Source organism: Podarcis muralis, chromosome 5 (genome assembly GCF_964188315.1).
Source record: "Podarcis muralis chromosome 5, rPodMur119.hap1.1, whole genome shotgun sequence".
Lineage (NCBI taxonomy): Eukaryota > Metazoa > Chordata > Lepidosauria > Squamata > Lacertidae > Podarcis > Podarcis muralis.
In genome coordinates this window covers 81,724,075-81,747,154 of record NC_135659.1, presented here as the reverse complement: position 1 = coordinate 81,747,154, position 23,080 = coordinate 81,724,075, and the positions used below count along the sequence as shown (strand labels likewise).

General features: G+C 43.9%; 2 protein-coding genes, 1 long non-coding RNA gene and 3 other non-coding genes across 9 annotated transcripts in view; 1 reads left to right on the top strand and 5 right to left on the bottom strand.

Moving 5' to 3' along the window:
• Positions 1 to 633: 633 nt before the first annotated feature.
• LOC114599619 (uncharacterized) lies at positions 634 to 5,462 on the bottom strand. 2 transcript variants are annotated; one of them, XR_013393018.1, is made up of 5 exons: positions 5,372 to 5,395; positions 4,643 to 4,749; positions 3,384 to 3,504; positions 2,280 to 2,350; positions 634 to 769 (listed from the first exon to the last, which is right to left on the bottom strand). It is a non-coding gene; the product is annotated as an uncharacterized LOC114599619 (long non-coding RNA). The 2 variants fall into 2 exon arrangements; XR_003707342.2 differs by lacking the exon at positions 3,384 to 3,504 and having other exon boundaries at positions 5,372 to 5,462.
• Positions 2,123 to 2,214, bottom strand: LOC114599983 (small nucleolar SNORD12/SNORD106). Its single transcript, XR_003707401.2, has one exon. It is a non-coding gene; the product is annotated as a small nucleolar SNORD12/SNORD106 (small nucleolar RNA).
• On the bottom strand, positions 3,586 to 3,680 carry LOC114599982 (small nucleolar SNORD12/SNORD106). The gene has a single exon (XR_003707400.2). It is a non-coding gene; the product is annotated as a small nucleolar SNORD12/SNORD106 (small nucleolar RNA).
• LOC114599981 (small nucleolar SNORD12/SNORD106) lies at positions 4,864 to 4,958 on the bottom strand. Its single transcript, XR_003707399.1, has one exon. It is a non-coding gene; the product is annotated as a small nucleolar SNORD12/SNORD106 (small nucleolar RNA).
• A 1,755-nt stretch (positions 5,463 to 7,217) lies between the features above and the next one.
• On the top strand, positions 7,218 to 16,794 carry LOC114599617 (retinol dehydrogenase 10-like). The gene is made up of 5 exons (XM_028735161.2): positions 7,218 to 8,178; positions 11,132 to 11,230; positions 11,864 to 12,009; positions 14,359 to 14,490; positions 16,057 to 16,794. Exons 1-5 carry the CDS (start codon positions 7,723 to 7,725, stop codon positions 16,133 to 16,135), a joined length of 912 nt encoding a protein of 303 aa, XP_028590994.2. The 5' UTR covers positions 7,218 to 7,722; the 3' UTR covers positions 16,136 to 16,794.
• A 3,508-nt stretch (positions 16,795 to 20,302) lies between these two features.
• STAU1 (staufen double-stranded RNA binding protein 1) overlaps positions 20,303 to 23,080 on the bottom strand; it is a 39,298-nt gene continuing 36,520 nt past the window's right edge. For all 3 annotated transcript variants that reach the window (XM_028735159.2, XM_077929272.1, XM_028735158.2), the window contains 2 exons: positions 22,364 to 22,449; positions 20,303 to 21,310 (listed from right to left, as the gene is read on the bottom strand). In XM_028735159.2, coding sequence (XP_028590992.1) covers positions 21,223 to 21,310; positions 22,364 to 22,449 — 174 coding nt within the window. In that variant the 3' untranslated portion in view covers positions 20,303 to 21,222. The remainder of the gene's footprint in view (positions 21,311 to 22,363; positions 22,450 to 23,080) is intronic.

Genomic DNA, 23,080 nt, shown 5'->3' with positions numbered 1-23,080 from the left:
CATCAGGATAGCCCTCCATCTACCTAGCTGACCATTCCCTCCCCTGGATGGAATTCCTAGTCGCCTATGGTGATCACACAAGTTAAGAACCAATGGTGACCTATATGGAATTGTGGGGTCCTTCCTAGGACATTCCCTTACACAATACTCTTTACCTGCTAGCTATGCAAGAGTTGCAACCAAACACTGAAATCAGGCATAGGCAAACTTGGCCCTCCAGATGTTTTGGGACTACAACTCCCATCATCCCTAGCTAACAGGACCAGTGGTCAGGGATGATGGGAATTGTAGTCCCAAAACATCTGGAGGGCCGAGTTTGCCTATGCCTGACTTAAATGAATGGGAACAGTGCTGATAAGGCACCGAACATATACAACTATAAGACTGACTGCCCCATAAGGCTTCTGCACCTAACATACTTTTTAACAGGAAATGCGATAAAACCTGGGTTGTTACGCACACTAAAATATGCACTTTCCCATACAGCTGTAGCCTTTCCCCCAACTGCCCCTTCTCTAAAAGATGGCAATCCCTGGTGAAACAGCGTCAGGACAAGCCCTGCAAACCGAGGAATGTTCCTGGGGAAGGAGAGGAGAAAGTTACCCCGTGCCACCATTGAAAACTCAAAACTGCTTTTTCATTTGCCACGGTGCAAAACCATGCATTTATTGTACAGCAACACTCATGGGACACTGAAATGATTTCTCCTTCAAGTCTCAGCCGTTCTGCTTCAAGCCATCCATAGGGCAGCAACTAGGAACCCTTGCGCCTGTTGAAAGAAACAGAGAAGGCTTAGCCACCCATCGACTGCAGGTAGGAATAAATTAATTACCATGCTCATGTGCCAACAAAGCCACTCGTGTTACTAACTTATGTCTTCCTTCTGCTTGAGGGCATGACCATTTTATTCTAGTTATTAATGAATGCTTGCGACAACAGCAAAAAAGGCTTCCTGGCTTACATGACAAAGAGCAGCTGCTTTGCACCCCAAAACAACCAGGCTTCTTCCTCCATGACAGCCCTTAAAATATTTGAAGATGGCTATGAAGCTGAGGTTCCAATACTTTGGCCACCTCATGAGAAGAGAAGACTCCCTGGAAAAGACCCTGATGTTGGGAAAGATGGAGGGCACAAGGAGAAGGGGGCGACAGAGGACGAGATGGTTGGACAGTGTTCTTGAAGCTATGAACATGAGTTTGACCAAACTGCGGGAGGCAGTAGAAGACAGGAGTGCCTGGCGTGCTCTGGTCCATGGGGTCACGAAGAGTCGGACACAACTAAACAACAACAAATCATATCTTCTTCTCAGGGGCTCTTAAATCTGCCCTGAAGCCAAAACAGTAGTTAAAGGGCTCGACAAATAAAGGCTGCTCTTACATTAGCTCTTACAGCAGAAAACTGTTGTTGCAGAAGTTTGAACTGTTTTATAAGACTAGCCATCTATTCAAAGGCAAGGAAAGCATTTATCCATCTATTCACACAAGTGCAATAACCATTCAATAGGTATGTACGTTACACTAGGTAAAAAGGTAAAGGTACCCCTGCCCGTACGGGCCAGTCTTGCCAGACTCTAGGGTTGTGCGCTCATCTCACTCTAGAGGCCGGGAGCCAGCGCTATCCGCAGACACTTCCGGGTCACGTGGCCAGCGTGACAAGCTGCATCTGGCGAACCAGCGCAGCACACGGAACGCCGTTTACCTTCCCGCTAGTAAGCGGTCCCTATTTATCTACTTGCACCCGGGGGTGCTTTCGAACTGCTAGGTTGGCAGGCGGTGGGACCGAACAACGGGAGCGCACCCCACCGCGGGGATTCAAACCGCCGACCTTTCGATCGGCAAGCCCTAGGCGCTGAGGCTTTTACCCACAGCGCCACCCACGTCCTGCGTTACACTAGGTAGGTAGATCTCAAATCTACCCTCCTGTACCAGTTACATAATAAACCAAAGAATCAAGAGGTCAGCAGTCTTGGGAAAGTTACCTGCACCTTCTCATTATCCACAACCCTCATGCTCCCCCATCATCATGAAAATCCAGCAAGCAGTGTGCATTTATAGTAGAATATTTACATTAGGCTTCTGTCTTCGAAGTGCAATACAAAAGCATCCAATGTAAGATTTGGACATCAGTGGAATCAGACCATCTGGCTAGAACGCATGTTTTATCAGCATTGCCGATAAGATGGGGAAAAAAGATTAAGTCATCATGTACCACTGAATAGCACGCCATGTGAGCGCCCTGCCACTCTCTTCTAAATGGCAATTTTGTCTTACAACACTTACAGCACTTGGAAGACTTCACAATTTCCCTTGCCATCCTCCCAAGCATTCAGTCTGACATACAGTCCTGCAGTCTGAAAAAAGAAACAGGGAGCATAGTAAAGAAAGGGAAAATTTTGCTTTGTATTGCACCAGTGAATTTTCAAACGAACACATACTTCAGGGCAGCAGGGTGTCACACAAGATGGGAGGGGAGTGCATAAGCCTCAAGGCCTTTGGGGATAGGCTCACATACGACTGAGTCAACATGAGCATAAAACTGCGTATGAACGGGCCTTCTGACTTCACTTGCAACACCAGAGCCTGTAGTGGTATGCCTACTTCGGGGGAATAACTAAACTCAAAATAGGATTTCCAAGTTCTATTTTGTACAACCCTGCAAAGATTGCGCAGAATGTGCGGCTGACGGTTTAACCCAATACACAGATGCTCGCTTCGCACTGGGATCCATCTGTGGCTGAATGATATCCTGAAGTGGCCTCGCATGATCATGGGCTTCTTTGTACTATTTAGTCCCTGCATACAGAAAATGAGGCTTTCAGGAAGACCTCCAGACTAGCCCTCACCACCCCTCTAAGTTTTCCATGTACAGAAAACTGACTGAGAAGCAATGATGTAAAGACCCACTTGAAGCCTAAGGTTTACCACCTTAGTGGGAACCAGTTCTGTGTTTTTTTTATTCAAGTCTGCTTAATTTATACCAGGTACACTTAACTTCCACACGTCGTTAACCTCCCAACTCCCATCGTTACATCAGATTAATTGTATTATAGTTTAACTACTTTTTAAATTATTATCTTTTACAGCTTTTTAGGTTTCTGCGTGATGTGTTTGCTTTAATTTTTGCAAGTCTCATTTGGGTGCTTCTGGGAGAAAAGTGGGATATAAATAATAATTGGCTTTAATATGGGCCAACTTTAGGGTTGCTTTAAGGGTTATGGGGGGAAATGTGTCTTAATACAGAGCATACGTCCTTGCTTAGGCATACCTGATGACTTGCCATCTGAGGTGTTGTAGGAATTAAGAAATTAAAGATGACAACATGCGTAAGACTCTGAAGGCTATCTTTTCTAAATTAAACAGAACAAGAAAATACAAAGCCCCTACCTTCCATGCTTCTTGTGTAGGATCAGAGCAAGAGGTCCTCCTTTCAAGGTTTTATTTCAAGTCACCCACCTCTCCTGCATGGGCCCACCTCAATGATTACAACTTCAGGCTCACTCCGATCCTAAAAATGATATAGAAAACCAAAGAGTTGTCATTTTATTTATTTTTGAACCTGGGGCAGGCTGCTGTAAAAATAGATTATGCTGATGTCGTCAGACAAAGATCTGGCTAAAGCAGCAACAAATCAACACTGTCGCTCTGATGGGGAAAAAAGTGTTGGTCATCACAAACATCAGCTAGAGACCATAGCAAGGAAGGGACAGCTGCCACACACAAGAAACTGCAAGGCTACTTCTAGTTACTGTTTTAAGGACTTTCAAGCATCTTATGTTTTATCAACAGGAAGGCTTAAATTGCACAGAAGTTAGAACTGTGCCCCCAACTGAATGAATGGTATCTTCCGGCCACATGGCCATCCCTGGAATTAAATCCATGCAGCAGTTTGGGGGACAAATTTCAACTATACATCAGAATTCCGGAATACTTGGCTCCATTATGCAATCCCTTTTAAGCCTATCATAGAGCTGCCTGAGAGTCCAGCACAAAAATGAATTTGACAATGAAGCTGCCTAACCAAATCACAATGGCCAGAGGGTTCAAAAATACAGCAATAACTACTATATTGTAAGCTGTGTATTAATTCTGCAGAGATACACAAATTTGGGTTTACAAAAACGAGCCTAGTCCAGCACCCTGTTCTCAGAGGCCAAACCAACATACTGAGTTGATTCCTGATTGAAAGGTACTTTTGACCCATGTGCTGCTCTAGTAACAGAAACAGTGTTACACAAAAATCACAATCTTTCCTCTAAAAATATTTACAAATAGACAACGATCAGGCACTCACATGTGTGCTCAGTTAAGTTTTATTATGAATTTTAAGGTGTTTACTCAAAGCAAAACTTAGCTCAAAGCACAGTGCGTACCACGAAAATACACCCCTTAGTACCACATTAACATCTAGAAATGCATTGTTAAAAGGGCAGCCAGCAGAAGCTACTGAATTTGCATTAGAGTAAGAGGTAGTATAATCCTAGTCCAATTACTCAAAGGCAAGTCTAGTGGAGTTCAACACGTTTAACTCCTGAAATCGCGGCCTTCACCCTTTTGTATGTGGAATATTAACAAACTTAAACCCTTTAACATATCATTGGTGGCCGGTGTCTCAATGAAAAATAGGATTGAAGGCGGAAACTCACACGTGTATTCAGATCGTGTGCGGGTTTCAGGTGACTCCATCGCCTCCTTGCGCCCAGCTCGTTTTTTGCAGCAGTTCGCTCTGTACATGCCTAGCGGCATCGTCGCCCTAAACGGAAAGACACCCACCACAGTCAGATTAACCGAGAGAGATTTGCTCTTGCAAACTGCATGAATTGGGCTCAAGAGACTCTCAACCGCCCTCCCCTCTCGCTGTTAAAACACTGGTGCATCAGACAGATTCTGGCTGTAACAGCAAAGAGATCAACACTGACGCTCTGATGGGGAAAAAAGTTTTAAGTCATCATGTGCACCAGTTAGGATCCGATCGGTATGGCTGCAAGTTGAGATACGCGGGGGGGGGGGGGGCGATTAAATAAAATCGGGCTTTTAAGAGCATGCAAGTGAACTGGCCCCATAGGAAAGACGGGGGGACGGGACCCCGCCTGCCTAAGAAGGAAAAACAACGAGGAAACGTCCCCTCTGCAACAAGTTAGCCCTCGGCGGTTGCAAAACTCAAAGCTTCAAATGCGAAGCAACATTCCCACCCGCCCCCGCCCCGGATTTCCTAACCGAGAAAATAAAACGGTCAATATAGGGCGAAGGGGGTTAAAGGGGTTCTGAGGAACAGCTCGAACCAGCACGCGTCGTGTAATAAACAAGGAAGGGAGCCGATGGCAGAGGATTCCCCAGCCCCACCACCCAACCGCTTCCCCAAGAAGACATCTTACCTCCGCAGAAGCCGCATGTGAAAAGGAGGAGGAAACGCGCCGTGGGCTCTTATATAGCCCATAGCGCCTCACTGCGCACGCTCTTTTCAAGGCACTTTGGGAAATGTAGTCTTTAGTAGCCCGTGGGGTGTGGCTTCTATGTGCTTGGAGTCCTGCCCGCTCCCCCGCCCCCAGATGCTGGCGAATAGGTCGAGAATGGTAGGGGCAGACTATGCCCTAGGCAGGGATTTAAAAACACCCCATATAAATATGCCATATAGGTGTATAGATAGATCCAAGTGTCCCTCTTTTCCAGGGACGTCCCTGGTTTAGAGAAGCCATCCCGCTTTCTGATTTGAGCCCGGAATGTCCCAATTTTCCTCAGGATGTCCCTGTTTTCATTTTCATTTGAATAATTTTGGAGGGTATGGAGTTATCCAACCCCCAAGCTGTCTGAAGGCAATGCTATATAGGGAGTTTTAAAAATGTTTTTATATATGTTGGAAGCTGGGGCAACCTAGTAAGATGTGTGGGGTATAAATAGTAACATTATCATTATGGAATGGGACATCCCTATTTTCATCGGAGAAATGTTGGAGGGGATAGAGATGGAGATGGAGAATTGTTGTAATTATTATTGCTTATTTAGTATGCTGTGTCATACTTGATTGCTACAATGAAGTATAAATAGGCAACGCGATATTATTATATTTTTGTTCCAAAGTTAGAGGGTGTAGGATATCTTGGAACAGTCAGTGCCACCTTCTGGACTGGTTGTAAGAAACAAGGTAGATCCTTCAAGGCTGAAGTCTGCTAACTAATCTGTAAAGCTCAGCAAGTCATACTTTTGCATGTAGAAGGTCCCAGGTCCAGTCAATAGCATCTCCAGTTCAAGAATCAAGTAGCAAGTAGTAGAAAATGCCCATCTGGTCTTCAAGGGTTACTTCCAGAGCAGACAGCGATACTGGACTCAGAGGGGACCAACAGTTTTTGATATAAGGCAGTTTCCAACACCCGAGGATCGCACAGGGCAGTTTACAGTTTAGGCTGTGTACATGTTATACCTTTAAAACACATTCAAAGTACATTCCCCCCCCCCCCCATGAGCTATAGCTTTTTAAGGGTTGCTGTGAGGAGTAAACTTCAGTGCCCAGAATTCTTTGAGGCAAATAATGTGTTTCAAATGTGATTTAAAGGCTAAAGTGTCTACACAGCTTTAGAGGAAATTCTGCCATGCCTTTGCACTGAACTTTTGTGCCTTTGCACAACTTTTGTGTCTGCATTTTCACTTTTTGAAATATGGCAACCCCATTCAGAATAAGGCACTGACTCTCAGCTTCCTTCTCCTGTGTTGCCCTTGTAGAACTTGGCAGGAAGGAAGATGGGAACGAAAATAGAATTAGTTGGCTGTGCTTCACATTGGCTGTTGCTCCACCTACTGTTGGGCTCCTGGTTTTCACCTGTCAGTCCCAAAGGACAGCAGCAGCCACTCCTGGATGCAACTGAATGATCCGATCATAAAGGTAAAGGGACCCCTGACCATTAGGTCCAGTCGTGACCGACTCTGGGGTTGCGGTGCTCATCTCACTTTATTGGCCGAGGGAGCCGGCATACAGCTTCCGGGTCATGTGGCCAGCATGACTAAGCCGATCATACTCAATGGAATAACTAGACAAAGTTGTCCCCCTCCAGTGGAGACTGAGTGGCCACAACAGTGACTCATTGTTGTTGTTTTGTTCTTATAGGAGTCTTTAGTTTCTTCTTGTTGTTGTTGTTTAGTTGTTTAGTCGTGTCCGACTCTTCGTGACCCCATGGAACAGAGCACGCCAGGCACTCCTGTCTCCCACTTCCTCCCGCAGTTTGGTCAAACTCATGCTGGTAGCTTCAAGAACACTGTCCAACCATCTCGTCCTCTGTCGTCCCCTTCTCCTTGTGCCCTCCATCTTTCCCAACATCAGGGTCTTTTCCAGGGAGTCTTCTCTTCTCATGAGGTGGCCAAAGTATTGGAGCCTCAGCTTCACGATCTGTCCTTCCAGTGAGCACTCAGGGCTGATTTCCTTAAGAATGGATAGGTTTGATCTTCTTGCAGTCCATGGGACACTCAAGAGTCTCCTCCACTTTAGTTTCTTAATCCATTTCTTTGCCATCACATCCTACTAGCAGTACTTTCATTACATGCTAGCGTGTACCAGCCTGCCACTTGGGAATTACTGACGAAATACCTTCATTGTTGTCCAAATTCCACCTTCTTAGTGGTAGTGGTTGCTATAATCTCTTAAATCTTACTTTCCCCATAAATACAGCATGTCTGGATTGCATTGTCCGAAGGCTTCTCAATGCACTAGCCTTACAGAGCTTCCAGATCTGAGACAATGTCTGTGCTTGTAGACTTTCTTATACTTACAGCTAAAGTATTTGGCTACATCATCCATGCTCTGCTTCGGTGGGTAAAGAAACCTGCAGAGAAAAGAGTCACTAATGAAATCTGCCTGATAACAGGTGCTGCCAGCCCAACTGGCATTGGGAGGTTTTTTGCACTGGAATTTGCCCGACGAGGAGCAACACTTGTTTTGTGGGATATAGATACCGAAGGCAATGAAAACGCAGCCAGGGAAGTTCGCAAGCTGGGAGCGAAGGCTTACATTTATACTTGCGATGTGAGCCGGAAGGAAGAAGTCTATAGCGTTGCCGAGTATGTGAGAAAGGATGTGGGCAATGTCACAATCCTGGTCAACAATGCTGGCATTGTAGCTGGAAAGCCCATCTTACAGTGTCCTGACGAACTGCTGGAAAGAACCATGAGGACTAACTGCCATGCTCACTTTTGGGTAAGTGTGTATCCTATGAAACGGGAATCAGGCTCCTGAGTTAAAGGAAGGCTGAATTGTGAACCTGAAGCTCTTGGCAGTCAGTATAGCCCAACTGAGGAGATGAACTAGGCAACCACCTGGAGTGCAAAACATCCATGCAGAGAGCATCTGTGTCAGCTGTGAAAATACCGGGGGATGGGGAGCAGAAGAGAGTGCCCCTTTTTTGCACCTTTGGAAGATGCATATAGAAGCAGTTTAGCAATTATTTGAGGCAGTATTCCTCCCAATCCATCTGTATCCATGGCACTGGCTAATTAGACCATAAATGCAACTGTGACAATGGTGATAGATGTTCATAGATTATTGGCATGCCTTACTAATATGTTTGATTAATGGTGGCTGGGAATGGCAGTGTTAGTACATTAGAATCCAGTTTAATTAGTTTGGGAAACATCAGTGTAATAATATTCTTATTTTCATCTTTAGTTTAAGCAATTTCATTCTCTTCCTTACTTTGTGATGGGTGTGCTCTTGATATATGCTTCTCAGCAAATGATGAAGTATGTGGCTCAAAATACATTAGTTATATCAAAGGTTATATGTTTCAAGTATGAAATTTCCGATATTTCTATCACAATATTCAATGTAGCATATGATAACACCGATGAATAGAAATATACAACTGACTAAAAATATTATAAATGAATTTAAACATTGGCCTTAGAAACAGCTTTAAAATCTATAATAATAGTTTAACCCTGCAGAAGGCTGATGCCTTCTTAACAGATACCACAACAAAAAATCCCATGGAAGGACTTCCACTAGTGCAACAGGGCTCCCTCCCCCCATCCTGATGCCCCTCAAAAATTGTCTTTTGTGGGGTGTTGTCGGAGAAAACCCCAGAACAGCACATGTGAGGTGTTGGGGGGATCATTCCATCTGGAAAGCTGAAATGTTTGTGCTGGTGGAATGAACACCATAGTGCTATGTTGAATTCTTCTCAAAATTTCTGATCTTTGCTTGGCAAGCTCAATGCTGTAGTCATACGGTTTGGCACATAAAGTGTCTTATCCCAACTACACATTTAAAGCACTCTTATACCACTTTAAGTGTCGTGACTTGCTTCACAAACACACACACCTGGGAACTACAGTTTGTTACAGGTGCTGGAAATTTTAACTCTGTGAGATGGTCACCTAGCAACTCTCAGCACCCTTAACAAACTACAGTTCTTGGCAGGGTGGTGAGCCATGACTGTTCAAATGGTAGGAGAGTACATTAAAGTCATGGTGCGGATATGACCAAGGAGTTATGCAAAGGGCTATATTTTGTAATTATTCAATCAAGTTCGCCCAGCTCACTCACACAGTGTGGATGGGTAGCTTTGCAGCAGCTAATTCTGAAAAGCAGCTTATCAGTTCCGTCTTGCAGAACATGGCCTGGCTCTCATTAATCCTACTTTGCAGAGCCTGAAAAGATGGAGAGACAATCAAATGGAGGGCAATTTTAAGAGGATTGCAATGAAAACTAATCTCGTTATACTCTTTTATCCTTGTCACATGTGCCATTAAGACTCAAATTTCTGAAGGAACTTTGAACAGGCATTGATGTTTCTTACTTGGAAGAAGAAAAGGGGAAATTGGGAAATACATGGATGAAGCAAAGTTGTGGTGGCTCCTCCTCTTTCTAGGTGAACAATTAGTCAAAACATCTTTGGAAAACAGAGACCTCCAGACACTCCAAGCCAGAGTTTTTGCATCTTGTCTGCATTAAGCTTGGGTTTGTTCAACTCCACCCATTTGAAAATAAAACAACAATAACAATAATCATTTGTTATTTATACCCCATTGGTCTGGCTGGGTTTCCCCAGCCACTCTGGGTGGCTCCCAAGAAAATATCAAAAACATGATAAAATATCAAACACCCCGCCCTGTGGAAGGGCCTCCCATCAGATGCCAATTGAAATAAACAGCTATCCGACTTTTAGAAGACATCTGAAAGCAGCCCTGTTTAGGGAAGTTTTTTAATGTTGATGTTTTATCATGTTTTTAATATTCTGTTGGGAACTGCCCAGAGTGGCTGGGGAAACCCAGCTAGATGGGCAAGGTATAAATAATTATTATTATTATTATTATTATTATTATTATTATTATTACTACTACTACTAATAAAGGTAAAGGTAAAGGTACCCCTGCCCGTACGGGCCAGTCTTGACAGACTCTGGGGTTGTGCGCTCATCTCACTCTATAGGCCGGGAGCCAGCACTGTCCGCAGACACTTCCGGGTCACGTGGCCAGCGTGACGAAGCTGCTCTGGCGAGCCAGCACAGCACACGGAAATGCCGTTTACCTTCCCGCTAGTAAGCGGTCCCTATTTATCTACTTGCACCCGGGGGTGCTTTCGAACTGCTAGGTTGGCAGGCGCTGGGACCGAGTGACGGGAGCGCACCCCGCTGCGGGGATTCGAACCGCCGACCTTTCAATCAGCAAGTCCTAGGCGCTGAGGCTTTTACCCACAGCGCCACCCGCGTCCCTACTACTAATAGCCACCAATAATTTTACCTACATTGTATCCTGTAACAGTAAAAAAACCAAACAGATTGCTGTTTATAGAAAGAAAATGGAGCTAATTTGATATCTATTTCTAAAATAAAAAAAATAATACTGATGAAATAGATGTAGGTTTTTTTAAAAAAAAATTGTTGGTATAAATAAGAGCTAAGCTTGGAAGAAGTCAAAATTAAGAAATATTACCCTTGTGTATACAATGATATATTTAATAGGACAGTTGTAGAGTGTGTGTGTTTACATATTTATAATAAAAGAAACTAAACGGGTTTGTTCTTATATTCTGCTGGTACCTTTGCAAAGCAGGCCTTCAAACATTACAACTGCTGCTTACTAGTTGCAAATCTGAACACACAAAAAGGAAGCATGAGTATAATCAAAACTCTCTAATCCCTTTTTTGCAGACAGTCAAGGCTTTTCTTCCACAAATGATCGAGAGAGATCACGGCCACATTGTGACAGTCGCAGGATCATTTGGACTTTTTGCAACAGGTTGTATGGAGGTTGGTAAGCCACACCTTGATAGAAGTTCACAAATGCTAAATTGCCTCTTTGTCTTTTGCATGATTTATAATAATATAATAATTTATTATTTATACCCCGCCCATCTGGCTGAGTTTCCCCAGCCACTCTGGGCGGCTCCCAATCAAATGTTAAAAACAGTACAGCATTAAATATTAAAAACTTCCCTGAACAGGGCTGCCTTCCGATGTCTTTTAAAGATAAGATAGCTGCTTATTTCCTTGACATCTGATGGGAGGGTGTTCCACGTGGCAGGTGCCACTACCGAGAAGGCCCTCTGTCTGGTTCCCTGTAACCTCACTTCTCGCAATGAGGGAACTGCCAGAAGGCCCTCGGCACTGGATCTCAGTGTCTGGGCTGAAAGATGGGGGTGGAGACGCTCCTTCAGGTATACAGGACCCAGGCCATTTAGGGCTTTAAAGGTCAGCACCAACACTTTGAATTGTGCTCGGAAATGTACTGGGAGCCAATGCAGATGTCTATAATCCATCGGTTCACAAGACCAAGCATCACTAATGACGCAGGGCATCTCTCTCATTGCAGGGTCTTACTAAAACAGTGGTCGAGCCCCTAAGTTAAGCATGTAAATGGGGAAATGTTGCTTGTTTCCTCAGGGTTACTGCGCTAGCAAGTTTGCCGTGGTTGGATTCCATGAAGCTCTGAGCCATGAGCTGAAAGCCAAAAGAGTCAGTGGTGTGAAGACTACCCTCGTTTGTCCATATTTCACAGACACTGGCATGTTCCATGGCTGTAGAATCAGGTAATGCTGCACTCAGGATCAATTTTGATGCTTTGTTTGTTCACTTTTTATGACTACTTTTGCTATGTTTATGTCTTTGCTATGTCTTTTGCTATGTTTAATTTTTATATATGTTGCAAGCCACCTTGAGCATGATTTTGACTTTTGAAAGTTGGCGTACAAATAAAATGATTGGTTGGTTGGTTGACACTCACACAGATTCCTACTCAAAACACACACACACCAGCTTGATCCCTGGTACAAGGAGTGCACCTACTCTTAGTAAAAAACTTAGCTGAACAGAACATTCTGCCCCTGTCCTCCTCCCCTCCAGTGCACCCCCTTAATCTGTTGTAAGGGTTCCCCCAACCCTTTTTGGAGATGGCATGGGTCGCACACCAAGAAGGTGGAAGCCCTCGCACTGATGGGATGGTTAGTTAAAGGCCACCCATTCATTTCAACAGCGCATTGAAAGGTTCAGAATGGATTCAGAGCCACTCATTTCTCAATGAGCAGTAGAGGGAAATGTAGACTTGCTGCAAGCTTCCATTCTTGGACATTCCAGTCTTTAACCTACGTAAAATACCACCTCTGGTAACCAAGCAGGGCATCATCAGGACATGATGCCATCAGGGGAGGGGCTTCTTATCCCCCCAGGCCAGAACTCTGGCATGAAGTGAGGTGAGCTCTACCCTAGACCGAAATCCCCTAGCACAAAATTCTCCTCCTATCGTCAACTTTTGAAATTTAGTATATATTCATCTATAACAGGAGTGGCAAACAGTAGGCCTGGGGGGTTGAATGCAGTCTTCCAGGTGTGTGTGTGTGTGTGTGTGTGTGTGTGTGTGTTCACCTCTGGCTTTTGTGTGACTTACCAAACAAAGAGTCACCTCCATTGCACAAGTAGAAGAATTTGGATTTGATATCCCGCTTTATCACTACCCGAAGGAGTCTCAAAGCGGCTAACATTCTCCTTTCCCTTCCTCCCCCACAACAAACACTCTGTGAGGTGAGTGGGGCTGAGAGACTTCAAAGAAGTGTGACTGGCCCAAGGCCACCCAGCAGCTGCATGTGGAGGAGCAGAGATGCGAACCCGGTTCCCCAGATTACGAGACTACTGCTCTTAACCACTACACCACACTGGCTCTCTGCCCAGGGGCATAGCTAAGCTGCTCTGGCACCCGGAGCGGCAGGGGCGGGGTGATCCATGCATGGGGGCGCCTCACGGGGGGAGGGTGGCAATCTGCACACAGGGGCGCATCACAGGGGGTGCCATGGCAATCCATGCACGGGTGCCCCATGGCGATCCGCCCAGGGGGGTGGTGTGGCGAGCTGTCCACAGAGTCCCCCTGGTGGATGCAAGCCCCACACTGCCATTTCGGGCAGCACGGGGCCCCAAGCATCACTCCCAGAAGAGACGCATGGCTCAGGCGCACTGCAGGCCAAGCCCCATGGTAAGTGCCAACCACTACGGTGTGCCATTTTGTCACCCCTAAGGATGACACCTGGGGTGCGCCGCATTCCCCACCCACCCCTTCCTACACCCGCCTCTGCCCAATATTTTTGGCATGATACCCATGAGAAGATGCATCCCTTGGTTTAAAAAAAGCTTCCTCACCCCTGTTCTAGAACTACATAGCTGGAGAAGAGTGATTACCACCTTCCCACGCTTTAATACTATTCAGTGTGGCGCCTGACACAGAGAAAGAAGGAATGGAGAGATGTCCACTTACTTAATTTGAATTGTTCCATGGATTACTGACTCATCCCTTAGCTGCTTAATACTTGCAGGGGAATATATTGTTCACATGATTAATGACAGGGTTCGCCGAGCCGTAACGATACCTTGAACTCACCTTATATAGAACAGAATCAGCAGATCCATATTTAGACTTCGTTACAGCGACTCCACTCTGGTTCAACGATTCACGCATTTCTGCAATTAATAATGTTTTTAGCCTGTCTGAAGTGGTTGCTGCAAAGTATTAACCTGGAACATTGTTAATAGGGACAGTGGTTCGTCTGCGAGGATGGAAAAGCAAAAGGTTTTTAGCTTAGGGTGGGCCCCATGGCTTGGTTTCCAAGAAAGGGCTAGTTTACACAAGAGAGCAAAGCAAAACAGAATCACACCCACCCACAATTAATATCAGTGATCTGGACCAGTTGACAGACTTCAGCCTTGCAGGATCTACCTTGCTTTTTAACCTAAATCCTGAGATCCACAAACGAGAGCCTGGACCAAAAGAAACACATTGAGAAAGAATTCTGCACTCAGGAATTTGTTTTGAGCAGCAGAACTGAGCAATGCTCACCGTCTTTCCACACAAAGGTTGACACCGCTTCCTTTCCCTCAACATGCATTTTTTCTAGGCAAGAACTGGAAGCCCTACTTTCTCCCTTAAGGCCAGACCAGTTTGTGAAATCAGCAATGCACAGAATACTTCAGAATCAGCATGTGATCTACGTCCCCAGAATGCTGTACCTTGTGGCCATTTTAAAAAAGTAAGTCACTGTATTCAGGAACTGGCAGACCTATGACTGCTTAATAGGGGTAGGGGTGGAAAAATTAGCGTTGAGTTTACTGTAGCCAATAAAGGCTAAAGCAGTGTTTAATGAGCAAGGAGTCAGGCCAGACCTCAGTGCCATAGCCCACTTGCCTTGCCCTCATTGACCATCCTGTAGCCTTTTGGTTGGACCAAGGCCAGTATCAGTAACCTATAAAAATGTTACACTAACAGTTACTAATATGTATATATAAATCAGTATCAATTCATTTTCCTTCTGACACACTGTCCCTCTCAGTCTCCTGAGTTCTCACCCAAGGTCCAAACAAACTCTCAGTTCATTCACAAGTCTCCCGAGCTCCTGGAAGCAGCAGACATCATATCACCCAAGTCTCACACTTTAGACTTGCTTTTTATGGGCAGGCTCCAGGTGGATGGGTCCTTCCTCAGGGCTGCTCACAGATGTGTTCTATTCACCTGCACACTCCACACGCAGTTCCAAGTGCAGAAGGTTTGTTGAGTTTCCCAGGGGGTCCAAAGGATGGGACAACTCTTTCTTCACCCTCTGTCCTCTCCCTTCTCCTCCAGAGCCAAGATGGAGAGTTTTCATGTGGAGGGGATGCACACTGAAACATTACTAATTAAGACACAAGACGACTCTGGTGGAAAACGTTTATTGTTGGTAGTAATTCATTCCATGTTGAAAAATGCCCGAGTTTAAGAAAGTCCCTTTTCACATCTGTCTCACTAACCACTCACTTTGGTTTCTATTTATGGATTGGGTGATAACTGGGTAAATCCTTTCTGCTCACAAGAAGCGTAGTTCAATGCTATGTACAGGGTGAGTCCTTTAAAAGAGGCCCTGTGGATACAGAGTTCACATGTTCTACAGGGCCTCTTTTAAAAGACTCATCCTGTATTTCATAGCAGCACCCCAAAGGGCCCGATTTTGCAACCTTCCAAACATGTTGTGGAGGGTGGCCAAAGCAGATATAAAGACAAATAGTTGGATACAACACATAAAAAGCTAAAAGGTAGCTCCATTGGTTCATCATAAGAACAGAATGACAAAATCCATAGTTGGGCAATAACTTTACTATACCCAACCAAAATGTCACACATTCATGGCAAGTTTGAAGAACGTAATCGTTTATCTGTAACTCAGTGTTCTCATAAACACTATTCCCCCCTGCAATAGACCTACATGCTAAGCCCTTCTGGCTTCTAGTGAGTCCTGTGGGGACCCTACCACGTCATTGCCCTACCTGGTGATGCTATGGCAATAGGCCCCATTGCCAGCTGTGGCAAAGGAGAAACATCCAGCGAGTCATGATAGGGAACCTGTGGCCTGACCAATGTTGGACTTCTAACTTCCAACCACTGGCCATACTACCTGAGGATGATGGAGAGTCAGCCTCCAGCAATATCTGGGGGAGTGACAGGTTGTGCAACCCTGAAATAAGTGCTATGGTCAGAGTGGGAATGAGACTTGTTATTTGTGCTCCCAATATTACAGGGATGCTTTTAAACAAAGCTGCAATTCTCCCTTTTCTCTCTTCCCCAGTCTCCTTCCTTGGGATGTTCAAGTTCTTATTCAAAAACTCCTGGGACTGGACAAATGTATTCCACAAAAAGCTAAATAAACTATCACCATTAAGTGGCTGGAAGGTGAAAAGGATGAAAAGTGTTGTCCTTTTGCATCACAGCTTCGGTAGCAAGATTTCCGATTCTAAATGCAGGCAAAAAGGACAGATGAAATCAAAGTTTGGCATTCAAGATTCACTGGAATATTCTGGTTTTGCACAGGTAACGTACATGCAAGGGCTCTCTTTGTGAGCATTTATGCCTTTGGCTATTGAATAATTGCTGGAGAATCTCTTTCAACATTCAGTGTTCAGAAAGATCAAATGATACAGCAGGTAGAAACATTTTAAGCGTTGATGGAAAATAAGAGATTTCCCTCCTCCGCAATATTTCATCCATTCTTATTTCGGGGTGTTTCACTTGACTTTCCATTATATTCTGAGGTATACACCAGAATCTTTCTTCAGGAAACAGACTTGATAAACCTCATTTTCAGCTCCCTATCACTGCAGAGATATAATCTGAGTTGAATGATGCCAGCCTTGGAGGCAGCCTGTAACAATGGATCTGAAGTATGCATTACTGTGTATTGTATTAATCCCCATGATAACACTTTTGGGTCACCTATTTTCCAGCTGTTCGTTTTATATAGGAGAATGGAAAGGAATAGGGATACAGCCAACTATTTTAGGAAGTAGAATTGAATGCGGAAGACGGGGATTTCTAACAACAGCTACACATTCCTAGCAAGTCAGGCAGAACATGTTTGTGGGATGTTATTGCCCTTGCTCAAGAAACTAAGCCTATGTAAATAAAACAGTTATGTGTTTTCCACCTTGTTTATCTGTTCTTCCAACTTCCCACAATGCATCTCCCTTCATCTTGTGTTCCAACACAACCAACCCCATTCAAGACATGTAATTGCTCTGATAGCTCAACTGGTAGAGCATGAGACTCTTAATCTTAGGGTCATACGTTCGCGGCCCACATTGGGCAAGATTCCTGCACTGCACCACTAGGTGACCCTTGTGGTCCCTTCCAACTCTATCCTGACACTGGAGAAAAATTGACATGAAGCAAGCTGATCATTCGCAAGTGAGCTGGGGCTGTTGAGTCCTACAATATCTGGAGTGTTAACAGGTCCCACTCCCCTGATGTAGGATAGAAACATGTCCCAAGACATCGGCCAGTCAAGAGATATTTGGTATCTCTTGGTATTGGCCAGTCAAAAGATATGATGCAGATCACATGCACACAGATGGTCAGAGAGTTACAAAGCTTGCAGTGTAACACTGGAGCTTAATTGAACATACCGTATTTTTCCCTCTATAACACGCAGATTTTTTCTCCTAAAAAGGAAGGGGAAATGTCTGTGCGTGTTATAGAGCGAATGTGTGGTCCCTGGAGCCAAAAAAATCAAGCAAAAGTCAAATCGCGAGTCACGGAGAAGGGAAACCTGAAAAGAGGAAGTGGCAGCTTTCCTGCATTCTGCCTCAGGGTCTTACTGCCCACCCTTCTCTGTTTCGTTGCTGTGATTGCTGAAACGGAACAAAGAGCAGGGAAAGCCCCTCCCCTCCAGGCAAGCAGAGTGTCGTTCTTTCTAATTCCTCTCTGTGCTCCGGTGCTGCTGGGGGAGAGGGAGAGAGAGTGGGGGAGGGAGAGGGGGGGAGGGAGAGGGAGAGAGAGGGGGGAGGGAGAGAGAGGGGGGAGGGAGGGAGGGAGGGAGGGAGAGAGAGAGAGAGAGAGAGAGAGAGAAAGATGGATGGCTGGCTTGGGGGGGAACTTTTGCCTTTCTTTCCTCCCACCCGTTAAATCCCTCTCCAGCATTCTTAGCCAGCTGCTTCTCTGCACACCCCTCTCATGTCCCTTCTTTGTTTTTCCTTCGCTCCCCACTTAAAATGTGGTTACAAAGCATAGATCAACATGGATCCTCAGGATCTTTGCATTGGGTCACCCCAAATTCACCATCAGATCACATAGCATGTCCATGGCTACAGCCTGCACCAAAAAAATCACGCACCCACTGTTGCCTGGGGCTGCAATGGTGCAAAAACGCGGTTAAAAAGCATGGATCCACATGGATCCTCAGGATCTTTGCATTGGGTCACCCCAAATTCAACATCAGATCACATAGCATGTCCATGGCTACAGCCTGCACCAAAAAAATCACACACCCACTGTTGCCTGGGGCTGCAATGGTGCAAAAACGTGGTTAAAAAGCATGGATCCACATGGATCCTCAGGATCTTTGCATTGAGTCACCCCAAATTCACCATCAGATCACATAGCATGTCCATGGCTACAGCCTGCACCAGAAAAATCACGCACCCACTGTTGCCTGGGGCTGCAATGGTGCAAAAACGTGGTTACAAAGCATGGATCCACAGGGATTCTCAAGATCTTTGAATTGGGTCACCCCAAATTCACCATCAGATCACATAGCATGTCCATGGCTACAGCCTGCACCCAAAAAAAGCACGCACCCACTGTTGCCTGGGGCTGCAATGGTGCAAAAATGTGGTTACAAAGCATGGATCCACAGGGATTCTCAGGATCTTTGCATTGGGTCACCCCAAATTCACCATCAGATCACATAGCATGTCCATGGCTACAGCCTGCACCCAAAAAATCACGCACCCACTGTTGCCTGGGGCTGCAATGGTGCAAAAACGTGGTTACAAAGCATGGATCCACAGGAATTCTCAGGATTTTTGCATTGGGTCACCCCAAATTCACCATCAGATCACATGTCTGTGGCCACAGCATGAAGCACAAAAATGATACATCCACTGTTTCATTCAGAATGTTTTTTCCCTTGTTTTCCTCCTCTAAAAACGATGTGCGTGTTATGGTCAGGTGCGTGTTATAGAGCGAAAAATACGGTATTTTTAAAAAGGTCACATGTAAGGAAAACATTAATAATGGGTGGCATCAGGGATGTTTTGCTGCTCTGTGGGAAGTATCAGAAAACCAGTTATGTGTATAGAAACTGAGGAGCTACAAACTCAGAATATTATTTACAACTGTGCAAGAACAGTAAGAGTATTCTTATGTGGTCATTAAGGTTATCTTCTCCCCTACCCACACCTGTATGGAAGAAGTGGATTGTGTGAACAAAGTACATTAAAAGAAAATAGCACACCCAAATTATCTAAACTAATGTAAAAATTCACTTTTGCCAAGTAGAAGATCATTAAGATTCTGGGGAAATGGCATAAACAACAAAAATAGTATCCAAAAAGCCATTCTGTAATAGCCTTGAGATGATTCAACCTACCAAATGCCGCTGCCTTCCCTACTCATTTCAGTGAATTTGTATAGGTCCCATTAAGGTAAAAGGAGATTCAGTAGAACCGGGTATATGAAGATACTATCTGTACATCACTCAACTCAGGCACACCCTGCTGATAAAGGGAAATGCCCATAGCTATGGGAAAAATAAGCCTAACCTTTGATTGAATATACCCTGAAAATACCCTGAAGGAACTTAGAATTAGGAGCACTTAACTTAGCCTTAGTGAATCAGAGTCAGGCTACAAAAAGATGGATTCCCAGCATTAATTGGAAGCTAATCCTTAGATCTAAAACTCTGAAGAAACAGTGAAAAATACAAATAATGTTGTGCAAGAAGGGATTTCCCATATACAGTTGCTACAACAGCTTTGAGATTTGGGTTCTTTTTTCTTTCTTTTTTTAAATCAAGTGTTACATAAATCTTATGAAATAAAGTCATTAAGACAGTTCCATGCAAATTCTGGAGTCAGTGGACCGGGAAGGTAATACTGGTTTGTTTGTTTGCTTTTTGAATATTTATTTGGAAGCCGCCCAGAGTGGCTGGGGAAGCCCAGCCAGATGGGCGGGGTATAAATAATAAATTACTATTATTATTATATATGGTTATAAGACACAAGTGTCCTAATGTTAATACCATGGATGAGCTTAACACACACCCTCCCAATCCTTTATATATGGAGAATAACCCTGGTCTACCTTACAGGATTGTTGGAATGACTCCAGAACACATATGTAAAGTATGTTGAGCACTAAGGGGAACTGCCAGGGAAATTGCCATATGAAGTATTATTCTGAATATCCTCAGTTTTTGGTCAATTTGTGTCGAGAGATTTCTGACCAACTTTTATAGGTTTAGCCCTTCATCTTTGCTCATATTAGCACAGGAAACAAATATATATAAATATATCATGGGGAACAAAGAAACCCACCACTTTAGTATTTACCATTTATTGGTGACAAACACTAAGTTTTACTTACATTCCATGGGGAGAAAAAATTCCAGCGTAAACAATGAACTGAAGCAGTACTTAACTTGCAAGGCTATCGTGCTTTACCTGGACCATATGCAAAAACTTTATTGCACACACCACTGTGTGCAATAAACACAACATCAAAAGCAACACAGTTTATATATAAACATAGGTAATTTTTTTCAGCCCTACATGGAGATGTAATTAAACAGTATAAAGCACTCAAGGAAAATCAATCTGCAGTTTTATATGCACTACATTGAGATCATATCCTGTACTGTACTGAGTTTGTGTGCCTTTATATATAGACACACACACACAATTTTTTTAAAAAACAAAGATTAGAGACCATTTAAACTTCTGCTGCATTCAAGTCCCCCCCCCCAATATTCTAGAAATCAAAATGATCAAATGAAGTTTTAAAATTCCTAAAATGTGTAATTTATTCAACCGTTCAATAATTAGGCTAGACTTGCCTAGCCGGCTTTGTTTTCAATCAAATGGCAGGCACACAGTTGTTTCCAGTGAAATTTTTTTACAATTTCATTAAAAACAAAAGACCAAACATATACATGGATATGATCTTCCCAAGTTAGTTCATAGGTAAGTGTTATCAGACAACAAAAGTTTCTAAACTGTGCTATATTTCTAGGTACAATTAAGAAACTTTTCTCTTCTTCTTAAATGAAAAATTTATAGTGTCATTCAAAACAATGTAATGAAACTAAAAATTTTATCACTGTTTGAAAAGCAACGGTTATGATTTAGATACTACAGTGGATTGTGACAACTGTAGCGCTCTAAAACAGTTAGGTTACATTAATTAGGAAGCATTTGATTTTCTCTGGTGCTTTCAAGGTTTGGGTCCAGTCAAGCCTTTTTTAGGCAGTGGTGTCCAGTGTTTGTCCCAAAGTGTTTGAGCTAGCCGGTTTGAGGAGAGGGTCGTTTTCCATTTCTTGCTTCACGCATCTAGAAAAAAAGGAAAAAGGTTTTGTTTCCCCCCCAAAAAAGGAACCACGCTTGAGATTATGGATCTCTCAGCCAGAATTGTGGCACTTTCAAACTCATGCCAAGAGGCATATTTCCTTTGAAATAGCAAAATCCTGCAGTCACATTTATCCATTGACTTTAAATGCGCTGCCAGTAATGCAATTAAGCTAGTGCTGGCAAGAGACTAGGACCCTCGTACCTATGGGACCGCCTCTCCTGGTATGCCCCGCGGAGGACCTTAACGTCCACAAATAAAAACACTTTGGGGGTCCCAAGCCACAAGGTGGTTAGAGTGGTCTCAACTGGGGCCAGGGCCTTTTCAGTACTGGCCCCAACTTGGTGGAACGCTCTGTCACAAGAGATTAGGGCCCTGCGGGACTTGACATCTTTCTGCAGGGCCTGCAAGATGGAGCTGTACCGCCTGGCCTTTGGTTTGGACTCACTCTGACCCTTACGTTTCCCTCCCCTTATGATTTTGATTTATGGGCTACTATTAAAATGAGGCTGCATTTTAAATTGTATTTTAACCCGTATTTTAAAAAACTGGGGTTTTTTTTGGGGGGGGGTGTCGTCCCCCCCCTTATATTTTATTGTAATTTTATTGGTGTTAGCCGCCCTGAGCCCGGCTCTGGCCAGGGAGGGCGGGGTATAAAAAAATGAAATAAAATATTTATTATTTATTTAAGACGATTCTGCAAAGCATGCCCTGAGAATGGGTACAGTTAATGATGTTCTGCTTACAGAAACACATTCAAAACCTCAAAGAAACATGAACGACAGGACATGTTGTTGGAAGAAACTGAAACTAGACTAGCTGTGTGATACTAAATGGACAACGGCTGGGCATAAACCTGCTCTCCCACTCATCTGCCAATGTGATACAAGGTTGTTTTTTATAACTCTCCATGTAAACAAATACTTCTCTAAAGGCAAATGATATTTCTGTGAAACGGTTAGAACGTTGTGGCTGGGTTTTTGTTTTTTGTTTAGTAAAAAAGGAGGTAAACGCTAGAAAAGATCATTTTCACTCACACAGACATTGGTCCATTTCCTGTTCTTGGCATCTCTGTACTTTGTTGGTCCAACTCAGACAGCAATTTTAAGATGTTTAATGCAGCCTGGAGAAGGAAAAGATTGAATTAAATATAACATGGATGTTTTACGTGTCTGAAGTCACTGAATTAAGCTTTTATATTACTGGTTTTAGGTTGTATTTTTGTTTCAATGATTTCTTCTTTTTATTTAGACTGTATGCCACTTGGGATATTTTTGAAATGTTAGGTGGTTTATCAATGCTCATAAATAAATAAATAAATAATGGATGCATGTTATGATAAATGGCTGGAAGAATACTGGGCAATGTGTGTATTAAAAACACTCAACACTCTGCTAAAGTTGGTCATGCACACAGAAAGGAAAAGGATTAGTTCCATACAGGATTTCCATGGCCTCAATTAGCAGACTTGCCATTTTCCCATTTCCAAGCTGCACAGAATGAAGATCATTTCTCATGGACAAACTGGGCAAGTTAGGTTTGTATATGTAAGAACTAGGGTTCAGCATGGGAAGAATGCCCTGTATGTAGCCTAAAGTTCTGGCCAACTCAGAACTCTGAAACTAGGACTGAAGTCAAGGCAAAAATCTTTGCACCACTGTAGGTTTCTCTTTTGTAAGACACAGCAGCATGAGATATTTGAGCAGTGAAATCTACCAGGATGGTGCATCTCAGAGAGTTTAAAAGCAGCTGGC

Bases quoted from the DNA above. Each gene is read 5' to 3' on its own strand.
- LOC114599617 (XM_028735161.2), top strand. From the start codon at position 7,723: ATGTCTGTGCTTGTAGACTTTCTTATACTTACAGCTAAAGTATTTGGC. The intron at 12,010-14,358 runs GTAATGCTGCAC...CATTTTTTCTAG, and splicing joins TTCCATGGCTGTAGAATCAG to GCAAGAACTGGAAGCCCTAC. The intron at 14,491-16,056 runs GTAAGTCACTGT...TCTCTTCCCCAG, and splicing joins CTTGTGGCCATTTTAAAAAA to TCTCCTTCCTTGGGATGTTC.